Source organism: Protopterus annectens, chromosome 2.part0 (genome assembly GCF_019279795.1).
Source record: "Protopterus annectens isolate FY-2018-M chromosome 2.part0, PAN1.0, whole genome shotgun sequence".
NCBI lineage: Eukaryota > Metazoa > Chordata > Ceratodontiformes > Protopteridae > Protopterus > Protopterus annectens.
Window position 1 is genome coordinate 1799132201 of NC_056728.1, and position 12723 is coordinate 1799144923.

A 12723-nucleotide genomic window follows, 5' to 3' on the forward strand; every position below is an offset into this window, starting at 1 on the left:
ATTTTGTAAACAACTTACAATATCTCAGCAACCACTCAAGTTGCACACATACTATCAGAAGCACTTTATTCATCTAGCTGAGAGCTTTCATATGAGGCTGAAGAGTTCTGTGTTACTTAGTTTTTGAGATATTTACAAAAATGTGAAAATTATATCTATATAAATTAAGATAACAAAAAACAACAGTTAATATATCTTTACTTGCACTAGACAGAAGTCAAATATTAATGCAACTGAGTTTGCCATCATGTAAGCATTAAGATGAAATATTTTAAAACCTTGTACATAGTATGGTTTGGAATTATTGATACAAATATGAACAAGCAATATTTGATGCTTAGAGGTGTCAGTAGGAGTTAACTGCGGATGCACCTGGAGGCATCACTGGGATGTAATGAGTTAAATTACGATGCAGTTACATTCCATCACACCAAAGGTGTCAAGATAAGTGATTCCGAATGCATTATTACTTACTTTAAACTACACTTCAGAAATAAATTAAAATACTGGAAATAAATCAGCAATGTGCACAAATTTGGTTCATTCAGCAGATATTAAGTCAAAACATCTAGGCAAAAAGTTTTATAACATGCCTTTGATGTTCCTCCTCCAGTCGGATGAGGGCATTTTCCAGTTCATTGCTGTGCTCTTCCTCCTGCCGCAAGCGAGTGTCAGTCATATCTAGTCGATTCTGCAAGGAAATGATTATAGTTAAACACACCAACCAGAACAAATGAAGGGAATGTCATCTCTTCAGACGGTTATGATTGCAAAACCAAAAATTAAAAAAAAATATATATATATGTATATATATATATATATATATATATATATATATATATATATATATATAAAAATATAAAAAAGACACCTTACATAAGGTTAATGTCTTTTCAAGTCATACCAATATTCTAAAACATTTGTATTGTAAAATTATCACCATCTATAGCTATGTGTGGCAACTTTACAAAGTCATGTATGCTGACAGAATGCAACATTTTAATGTTTAACAGTTGTCAGGGATTTGTTCAAACTATAACCTCCTCTTTAAACAGCAGCTAGACAGAGTGTTTGCTAAATACAGTTTTAGTGACTGCAGTAACATTAGTAATTCACCATTAAAAACCTAAGGGATAATGTTCTGATCTACTTTTAGCTCACAGCTATAGTCAAAATGATATATTAAACAAAGACACAAGCAGTCCACATAACAAATTCAGAAACGGGAAAGATATTGAAACTCTATACAAAGCAAATGACAAGCACAACTAATACAGAATACTTAAATTATATTGTTTTACCTCACTGCACTCCTGCTCCACAGTCAGGGGGCTGCATATCAGACATTACAATGAGTATTTACAGATAAGAAATGAGAAAGAAAATGCACATCTAGGAAAAAAGTAATCGATTCCAAGCTTAGGAAAAACTGAACAAAAGTCGAAAGAGTTAAGTACTGCAGCTACTCATGCAGATTGGTAGAATTATCCTAATCTTCAAACATGCAACAAAACTGAGGAAATTTTGATTTTTTGGGGGGTTGTAATACCTTTTTTAAAAATGTTTATTTCCACAAGACACTCTAGAATGTACCCGTGTTAAACCCATTAGTTGGTGATGTGACACTGAACTAGGAGAGAATTTTACACACACCTTTTGGCAATGCCTTCAATTACAACAAATTAAGAGGGAAATATAGAACATATGCAACATTATTTGGGTGAAAAAGCAGTAATGACAGCATCATGCTAGATGATTCATTTAGATAAAACAGAGAGAACAATGGAATTATTATTTACAGTTGTGAAAAAAATTCGACAGAAAGTGGAAAAGAAAAGAATCACTGACACAAGACAAAATCAAGCAAATTAAAAAGGAGATAAGTTACCAAATGTCAAGCTATAAGGAAAAATATGCTGAAATCAATTCCTTGGACATTGTCGCTAGAAAGGTCATCTGAGTGATTAGCAATAATTTTAAGGTCATTATATTACATTGCGCTTTCCCTTGTTTTTACTTGTGTATGTCCTTAGAAAGTATAATGAATTCCAAATGAGTGTTTTCTTTTTGCCAAATAAGTGTTTTATTTACAGTATATGGTTTTATTTGATAAATGGTTGAAAGAAAATATGTTGGGCTAGATTCAGAAAGATTTACTCTGCCTGTGCTAACTGGCCAATACTCACTGGGCAATCATTGCAAGGGACAGAATCTCCGATTCTGAGCTATAGTAAAGATACACAGAGAAACACCTCATTAGTCTCTGAATAAAACATTGTGCTGTCAAAGCCGATCTTGCTCTTCTCCTGCCTACAAGCCCACACATTGCAATAACAGAGGAATCCCCAACAGCTGTGTGCATGTACACACACATGCGCGCGCAAAGAACTGTTTTTCCAATACTTACCTCCTACAATTCGAATACCCAGACAGACAAACACACACATATCCTCATATGCATTCCTGCATCTACACACATGCAAACACACATCCATAAATATACCCCTGACATCACTATACCAACCTGTAGTGATAAAAGTCATGACCAGTCCTAGACAAGAAATGGGTGTACTCTGTCAAAAGACAGAGCACATTTTTTCAAACATGCGGTTACTGGGCTAATGGCCCTATAGCCCTTACAAGCCTAGCCATATTTAGCCTGAGTTGCCCCAATTGTTGGCGGTTAGGTGAGTGAAGTTTACAGAGGTAAGAGTTTATACTAGTTAATAATGACTTCCTCTGTCCAGGAGGAATATGGGCACCACCACAGGAGTGAACTTGCGGGCAACCATCCCTTGATCTAAGTTGTGTTTAAAGAGGGTCAGGGAGGTGCTCTGTTTCATGTGAATTGGAAGTTTGTTCACAGAAGTGGCAGTCTTCGGGAGATGTATCTATCTCTCCAGCATTTCCTGTTCATGTTAGAGGCTAGGTTAAGTTCCCTGGAGTGATCAACCCTCATGCAGTTTGATTTACGAATGTGCTGCATTTCCATCAGGGCTGAATTAGAGACTACCCTGTAAGACAGACACAGGTCACCCCTTAGCAACCTGTAGGAAACAGGATACAATGACAGGGCTTTCAGTCTTTCTGCATAAGACTTATTTGTGTACCCTGTAATTTCTTGCTGAGATACCTCTGGGGTTTCTCTAGTTGTTGCAGGTATCTGGGAAGGTACATGCAAAAGGGAGCATTGTACTCAATTACTGGTCTGATGAGGGCCACGTACAATGGAATTATAGCATCCTTAGATTTAAATATGATGCCTTTACTTATAAGATGTGCCACACAGAAGGATTTCCTTACTACTCAGTATACGTGGTAGCCAAAGTTCCAGTTGCTATCAACCTGAGTACCCAGATCATGTACCACTGGGTCTCAACTTAAGGGGTGCTGTCTATAATGTAATTTGCAGGGATGTCAGCTTTCCCAAAGGAAAAAACAACACATTTTTTTCATTTAACTTTAATCTGTGGCTCTGGCACCAGTCATTTGTCTGCATTAAGCCTATCTACATTATTTTAACATTGTTGGGGGAGTCACCGATTGCTCCCAATTTGCAGTCATCAGTGAACTTGGTCAGTCACAGGCTATCCAAGTTTGTCTGAACGTCTGACAAATAAATTCCAAACAATAAGGGGTCCAGAACAGAAACCTGTGGTACACTACTGGTGACTGGTCTTTTTCCAAAGGGGAAGTCACCTACTTTCACAGTATGTGTCATGTCAGTGAACCAGTTGGCAACCCATCTGGTAATGTAGGGGTTACTTCCCAATTGGGAGGGTGTCTCTATAACACCTGAGTGGAGGATTGTGTCAAATGCCCTGGCTTGTCAAGATAGGTGGTATGTACTATCTTTTCCTCGTCCAAGGTCTTAGTGATTTTCTCGAAAAAGTCAACCATGTTTAATAGGCAAGATCTAACTTTGACAAATCCAAACTGGGTTGGGTCCAGAGTTTGGTGATTACCTATGTTCCTGTTAACGATTCTTTCCATGGCCTTGCAGATGATGCTAATAGGCCTATAATTCTCAGGGTCGGTTGATGGTCCCTCTTTGTGCAGACGGATTACTGTTGCTAACCTCCATTCAGCCAGAACATAGCCAGTTCACAGGCAGTGGTTAAACAGGGATCCAAGTGGGTCTGCTAGGTCATGTTTTAAGTTTTTTAAAGGAAAACCTGGGATGTTGTCTGATCCCCCTGATGCCATGTTTTTGGCCTTGGAGAGTGCCAAAATGACCTGCTCTCTTGAGATAACAGGCTGAGGAATGGTGGCAGGTATACTTTAGGGGATGACTGGAGGAGACGGAAGGAGAAGTTTCCTCCAAATCTGTCAGCTAGAAGGTTGACTATTACCCCTGGTTGAGTATGGGTGGTACCATCCACAATCAGTTCAATGCATAGCTGGGTATTCCCTTTTAGATTTCAGACATAGTTAAAGAATGCCTTGTGATTATCCTTAGCTAGGGAGGCTATTTTTTTTCATAATTAGCTTTGGAGGATTGACAAGATTTTTTTGTTTAAGCTAGAGAGAAATTTCTTCCTCTGCTGAGCCAGTTCACTCTTGTTCTTGGGCATTAGTTTCTTTCTCTTGTTGTGTAACCTGTTTATACCAGGAGTCCACCATCATGGCTTGTTTTTTCAGTAAGTCCTGGTTTTAATCCAATCAGGTATAGCCAATTCTATACAACAGTGTAAGTGGTTATACAGGGCACTGGTGTACATATCTGCATAGCAGCCCATGTTATCCCCATTCAAGGGGGCTTTGAAACATCTTATACCATCACTTAGTAGAAGGTAGTTTGTCTTTGAAAACTTCTTTTGCATTTGTGAGCTTGATGGAGTATCTCGTCATACAATTACATCGAGCGAGAATGATTTATGGTCCAATCTTACCAGGAAGGACATCACACAAGGGAGGGTGCAATGATCTCCCATGTTACTGAGTACTATGTCCAAGATATTTGAGCCTCTTGTGGGTGTGCTGACTAGCTGTTCCAGAACACTTCCACCGAAAAACTCCAAGAAACTCTAAGCCAGCATGTTTGTGGTTGTGTATATTTCCCAGTCGATGGTAGGATAATTAAAATCACCGAAGACTAAGGTGTTATGCTGCATGGCAAGTGACTCCAATAAGTCCAGGTTTGTGGTATGTGTAAAATAACAGGTGTGCTGTACCTTTAAGAAGCATTTCCAAGATCTGTGTGAGCATATAAATACCAAGCATGTGATAGCTTCAGTGCCATTTTGAAGGTGCAGCCAGAGTGTTAACATCTATGTACATGGTAGCTAGTTTGTTTATAAGTTAAAGTTACTCAACTCATTTATGATGTGTTTATATACAATAAAGCTGCTTGAACAAGAACCCATGATGCTCATCTGTTTTATCCTGACCTGGCGAGCAGTATGGTGTCAGAATCAGGATGGCAAAGACCATTCTTTACAGCCACAAGGTGCAGAGGTAATGGTGAAGGCAAACTAAAAGAACTGACAGCAAAAAGGGGCCAGAAACAAGTCAAAGGTAAAGAGTACACACACAAATGATTTACTTATTAAAAGAGGTGAAAACAGAGTATCACAAGGGCACAAAACATATTGTTAAGCAAATGAATAGCACAGAAACGTTTATTAAGCAAATGAGAAACATAAAAGAGATCATTAATCAAACAAAACATTTGAAACCGAGTTAATTTTGATAAAACGAGCATCAGAAAAGTACATAAAGGGTTCAGAATTACCTCAGAATTGTAAAATGAGCATGTTTAAAGTGAAATGAGCATGTTTAGAGTTAAAACGAGCACAAGAAGCTATAAAGGGCATGAAAACAGATTAAATGAGCAAAACGACTATAACAAAAGGGCAAAAAGGGCACATTAAGAGATTCAATGAGCAAAACAACTATAACAGAAAGGGCAGAAAAGGGCATATTGAGTATAAGTAAAGCAAAGGCAACTGCATGTATTTTGGCAAATTACTGTATTTTGACACAAATTGCTACTTTGTATTGATTGAAGCCTTGAATAGCATAACTACAGTTGTTCGAAGTATTTCAAAGTGTGTATAAAAGTGTTTGCAGTGTGTGCTTATTGCCGTGTATTTTATTCCAAAGAGTTTGTTGTGTGCAAAGTGCAACTATTTCATGACGTGCAGTCAAGTGCACCAATTTCAAAAGTTTCTTGTGCCTGGGTGTGTCTGTTTGCAGACTGCCGCCATTACAGATTGTCTCTTGCACTGTACAGAGTTGTTTGGCAAAGTGCAGCCATTTTGGGGCAATTAAAGTGTGCTGTGTACTGTTTATTTGCAAAGTGCAGTTGTTTTGGGGTGTTTCTCACTCTGAACTTCTTCTGCCTAATACATTCGCAAATTGCAATTACTTCGAGACAATACATTCGCAAATTGTAATTACTTCGAAACAGTTTATTCGAAGAGTGCCATCACTTTGAGATTATTCACAAAGTTTAGTACTTCGAAATGTCTCTTGCCCAGTTTATTCGCATTGTGCAGTTGTTCATAGGTTCATAGATTGTTTATAAGTTAAATCACACATCACACAAGGGAGGGTGCAATGATCTCCCATGCAGTTATGCTATTCAAGGCTTCAATCAATACAAAGTAGCAATTTGTGCCAAAATACAGTAAAGTTTCTTGAAATTATGATAAATGACTTTGGCAGTAAAATGAGGATAAATGGCTTTAACATTAAAGCAATTACAAGATAAAGGCTTGTACAGTAAAATATTGATGATAAATGACTTTAGCATTACAACCATTAAAAGGTAAACGGCTCGTATAGCAAAGTAATTTCAACGCAAATTTTTTTTACAGTAAAGAGATTTCAAAGTGTTACAGTGCCCATGAAACTTATTTTATAAAATTCAGTTATACAAAGGGTCATTGTGTTGTCACAAGTACTGGCAAAAATTTCAAGCACCAGTATACGTGTATGTACAAGTGTGTGTGTTCGTGCATATTTGCAAGAGTCTTCACTGGGATGTGTTAGTATAGTAGGTGGATTTCGTAAGCCACAACCACTTGTGTTTGATCAGAATATTGTAGAGAACTGGAGAATATTTGAGCAAGAATACAATATATTTATACAAGCAGCTTATTTTGATAAAGATGCACATACCAGGGCATTCATTTTGCTGAACCTACCAAGGTCAGAAGCCATTGAAAGGAAGCGTTTATCTGTCTATGCACCAGCAGTGTATGAAGCTGAAGGAGAAACTCATCGTGTTGCTGTGCAGGCCAAATCAAGGGAAGACCCCAAGTGTTTGAAGCACAAATTCAGAGAAATGTGTAATTCCCAGACCAATGTTACACTAGAGAGGCATTTGTTTTACATGAGAGATCAAAAGCAAGGGGAAACTTTTTCAGCTTATACTGCTGACCTGAGAAACAAAGCTAAAAGGTGTAGGTTTGGTGATATAAAGGATGAGTTAATAAAAGACAAAAAAGTGTGTTGTGTTAATAATGCTGCTGTGAGAAAGATTTTGCTTCGTGACAGTGATTTGAAGCTGAGTAAAGCCACTGAGATTTGTCAGATTCATGACGTTACAAAAAGGCACACAAATATGCTTGCTAGTGATAACAGCATGGTTTCAATAGGCTCCAAAGATAATGTAGACAGCATGCAGCATGTGACAGGCAAAAGTAGGCCTAAGCACGTGGCAGCAGCAGCCCCTGCGGGACTTCCAGGTAAAACCCGTAGTCTTCTAGCACATTCCAAGACCAATTCAGTTAAAGGAGCATGCTCAGTGCAGAACCAAGGGTACCTAGTGCAAAACAAACATTACTCAGTACAGCATAAGAGTAGATCAACAAAACTCAAATCAAGCTTTATTGTAAACTGTTGCAATTGTGGTGCCAACCACGAATCCAGAAGAGAAAAATGTACAGCATATGGCCAGCAATGTCACAAGTGTAAGAAATTGAACCATTTTCAAAGATTTTGTAAATCAAGTAAGCCTCACACAGTTCCAAAGAAGGGTCACTTCAAAAAGCAAGTTAATCAAAAAGACCTGCAACAGTCTGCTTTCTATGTGGATGGTGCGTCAGTAATTGGTGAAAAGACTGATGCAGTAGATTTACTGGCAAGAAAGGAACTGTTTTATACTGTCTGGATCAATGGTAAATCCACTGAGCTTAAAGTAGACACTGCTTCAAAGTGTAAAGTCATGTCTGCAGATACTTTTGCAAGGGTCAAAGCTGGTGAACAACTAAATGTGACTAGTTGTGCAAAACTTGTTGCTTATGGAGGTGAAGAAATTCAAACCGAAGGCTCAGTAGTGCTTTCATGTTACTTGGCCAATAACTGTCGTAGCCTATTTTTCTATGTGGTTCAAAGACCTGTGCAGTCAATACTGGGTCTTAGAGACAGTTTGAAAATAAATCTGCTTTTGTTTACCAACGAAGTTCATCAGATAAGCACATGTCCTAGTTCCAGCTTCACTAACACTTGTTTTTAGAGTATGCTGATGTTTTTGATGACAAGTTCAGCAAACTTCCAGTTGTGTATTCCATGAAATTTGACCCAGAAATCAGTCCAGCGGTCAGATCAGTAAGAAGTGTTCCAATAGCTATGCAGCCTAAAATCAAAGTTCAGTTAGGCAAAATGGAATAACAAGGTGTAATTTGTCCAGTTACAGAACCTACCAAATAGGTATCGTCCATGGTAGCAGCTCATAAGAAAGGCTCAGATGAAATCAGAATATGTACTGACCCAAGAGACATGAACAAAGCATTGAAGAGACCAGATCATCCCATGCATATAGTTGAAGAGATTGAAGCCCTGATACCGAATGCCATAGTTTTTTCTGTCTTAGATGCAGAGAGTTCATTTTGTCAAGTGATGTTTGATCACATATCTTCATTACTGATTACATTCAGTACCCCATTTAAAAGATAAAGATTCCTCAGAATGCCATTTGGAATAAATTCTGCAAGTGAAGTTTTTCAGCATGCAATGGAGCAAATTTTTTCAGGTTATCCTTGTGCCATAATAGTAAATCATATATTGGTCGGAGGCAATGGTGAGGCAGAACATGACAGAAATCTTAAGAGAGTTCTAGACAGAGCAAGTGAAGTGAACTTAAAGCTCAATCCTCTGAAATGCAAATTCAGACTACAAGAAGTTACATATGTAGGTCATTTGCTTACAAGTATTGGCTTCAGACCAGACCCATCCAAGCAATCAGCCATTCTTGAAATGCCAGCACCAGATAATGTGCAAGCTCTGCAAAGTTTTCTTGGTATCGTTAATTACTTAAGCAAGTTTATACCAGACTTCAGTGAGTTAACAGCGCCTTTGAGAGAACTCACACATAAAAATGTTACTTGGTCATGGCTACACAAGGACCAGACAGCATTTGAAGTTCTTAAACAGAAAATTGCTACCCCACCAACATTAAGATACTATGATGTCAACAAACCAGTAACTCTTTCCTGCGATGCTTCGAAAGTTGGTTTAAGTGGAGTTATTCTTCAAGAAGGCAGGCCAGTAGCCTACCCATCTAGAACACTTACCCAGACTGAGATGCAATATGCTCAAATTGAGGAAGAACTTTTGGTGATGGTGTTTCCATGTTCCAAGTTTCATGATTATATCTATGGTTGAGGAATCCAGATTAAAGTATTAAACAAAGGCTGATGATCAGTTTCAAAGAAACCTACGCATTCAGCTCCAGCAAGAGTACAAAGAATGATGCTTAAACTGCATAAGTACAAATTCAAAATGGTCTATACGAAGGGCAAACTTCTTTATCTGGCTGATACCTTATCCAGATCACCCAGAAATACTATGGAACAGCTTCACATAAAGAATTTTGACTTTGATGTTATGGAAGTGCGTAATATTTCTACTACAAGACGTGAGGAGCTAAGAGATCATACAATGACTGCTCCAGTTTTGCAGAAGCTCAATCATTATATCCGTGCTGGATGGCCATCAAACCAATTAGTGTACCACCAGAAGTGCAGTCTTACTTCCCTTACAGAGATGAGTTGCTGATGGAAGATGGCATTATTCTCAAAGGTCCTAAACTGTTGTTCCTGCTTCCTTATAACAAGAATATATCCAGATTTTGCACTGTGGTCACACGGATTCCAAATCTACTAAAAGAAGGGTGAGAGGACTAGTATTTTGGACTTCTCTAGTGAAAGACATTGATAGAGTACTTTCTTTCTGTTCAGTGTGCAATAGTACTAATAAGGCGCATTTGCAAAGAGAGCCACTTCACCTAAGTCAAATCCCTGACCTACCTTGGTCAACTGTAGCTACTGACATATTGTAGCTACTGACATATTCGAGTGGAACAATCCCAAGCCTTTCTGTGTTGGAGGGTAGCCTTCTAGCTTATCAGTGGGAGTGGTAAGCACTAGGTAGCCTATCTACCACAAGAGGAGTGGTTTCTGGCCCAGAAATTGTAGTTTATTGGCCGTTTGGGCAGTCTTCCATCTCTTTCAACTTTCTGGTTTAAAAGACTGCATTTGCACTTGTTTCCCGCCTTTCCTGTAACTAGCCTAGTCCAGGTATAGATTTGCTGTATCCAGGACTGTGTGTAAGCTTCGGAGCCCCCAAGCCTTTCTGTGTTGGAGGGAAGCCTTATAGCTTGCCAGTGGGAGTGGTAAGTAATAGGTAGCCTATCTATCACAAGAGAAGTGTTTCCTGGCCCAGAAATTGTAGCTTATTGGTGTTTGGGCAGTTTTTTCCATCTCTTTTAACTTTCTGGTTTAAAAGCCCGCATTTGCACTTGTTTCCCACCTTTCCTGTAACTAGTTTAGTCCAGATACAGAGTTGTTTCATCCATGACTGTCGGTAAGCTTCTGAGTCCCCCAAGCCTTCTGTGTTGGAGGGAAGCCGTCTAGCATATCAGTGGGAGTGGTAAGCACTCGGTAGCCTTAAGCACTAGGTAGCCTATCTACCACAAGATGAGTGGTTTTTGGCCCAGAAATTGTAGTTTATTGACCATTTGGGTAGTTTCTCGATCTCTTTCAACTTTCTGGTTTAAAAGCCCACATCTGCGCTTGTTTCCCATTTTTCCTGTAATTAATCTAGTCCAGATACAGATTTGCTGTATCCAGGACTGTTTGTAAGCTTCTGAGCAGTGCCAAAGTCTGTTCTTAATTTTTCCCTTAGTTCTGCTAGTTCTCTCCTCTCCTGCACTTTTACTAGCTTGTTAGTCAAGGCCTGGATTAACGACGACTGTCACCACTACTGTTAGCCAACAGGGTGCTGGTAGAAATTGGGCTACTGTTGGCCGAAGGAGAAGAGGAGGGGAAGGCCTGCCCGAAGGCAGGAAGAGAGGAGGAAGGTTAGGAGTGTAGTAGTGAGGGTAGGAACTTTGAATGTTGGCAGTATGACTGGTATAGGGAGAGAGCTAGCTGATATGATGGAGAGAAGGAAGGTTGATATACTGTGCGTGCAAGACACCAGATGGAAGAGAAGTAAGGCCAGGTGTATAGGAGGCGGGTTCAAATTGTTCTATCATGGTGTGGATGACAGGAGAAATGGGGTAGGGGTTATCCTAAAGGAACAGTATGCCAAGAGTGTTTTGGAGGTGAAGAGAGTGTCTGATAGAGTGATGTTTATGAAGCTTGAAATTGATGGTGTAATGGTGAATGTTGTTAGTGCATATGCTCCACAAGTTGGGCGTGCAATGGATGAGAAAGAAAAATTTTGGAGTGAGTTGGATGAAGTGGTGGTGAGTGTACCCAAGGTTGAGAGACTAGTGATTGCAGCGGACCTCAATAGGCATGTTGGTGAAGTGAACAGAGGGGATGAAGAAGTGATGGGTAGGTATGGTGTTAAGGAGAGGAATGCAGAAGGTCAGATGATTGTGGATTTTGCAAAAAGGATGGACATGGCTGTGATGAATACATATTTTAAGAAGAGGGAGGAGCATAGGGTGATGTACAAGAGTGGAGGAAGATGCACACAGGTGGATTATATCCTATGTAGGAGGGCCAGTCTGAAGGAGACTGGAGACTGTAAAGTGGTGACAGGGGAAAGTGTAGTTAAGCAGCATAGAATGGTGGTCTGTAGGATGACGTTGGTGATCAAGAAGAGGACGAGGAGTGTGAAAGCAGTGCCAAGGATTAAATGGTGTAAGTTAAAAAAGGGTGATTGTGAGGTGGAGTTCAGGGAAGAGTTAAGACAGGCACAGGGAGGCAGTGAAGAGTTACCGAATAGCTGGGTAACTACAACAGAGCTAGTAAGGGAGACTGCTAGAAAGGTGCTTGGTGTGACATCTGGACAGAGGAAGGAGGACAAGAAGACCTGGTGGTGGAATAAGGAAGTAAAGGAGAGTATACAGAGGAAGAGGCTGGCAAAGAAGACGTGGGATTGTCAAAGAGATGAAGAAAGTAGACATGAGTATAAGGAGATGAGACGTATGGCAAAGAGAGAGGTCGCGAAGGCTAAGGATAAGGCATATGGAGAGTTGTATGAGATATTGGACACTAAAGAGGGAGAAAAGGACTGGCTAGACAGAGGGACAGAGCTGGGAAATATGTGCAGCAGGTAAGGGTGATAAAAGATAGTGAGGGAAATGTACTCACAAGTGAGGAGAGTGTGTTGAATAGATGGAAAGAGTACTTTGAAGGGCCGATGAATGAAGGGAATGAGACAGAAAGAAGGTTGGATGATGTTAGGATAGTGAATCAGGAAGTGAAACAGATTAGCAAGGAGGAAGTAAGGACAGCTATGAAGAGGATGAAGAATGGAAAG

The 12723-nt window shown here is 39.6% G+C and overlaps 1 protein-coding gene across 1 annotated transcript in view; it reads right to left on the bottom strand.

Annotated features, from left to right (window-relative positions):
* The window catches only part of CROCC (ciliary rootlet coiled-coil, rootletin), a 2018646-nt gene that overhangs the window by 1440778 nt on the left and 565145 nt on the right, over positions 1–12723 (bottom strand). Inside the window, exon 5 of the mRNA XM_044061829.1 lies at positions 594–691. Within this exon, the coding sequence (XP_043917764.1) occupies positions 594–691 (98 nt within the window). The remainder of the gene's footprint in view (positions 1–593; positions 692–12723) is intronic.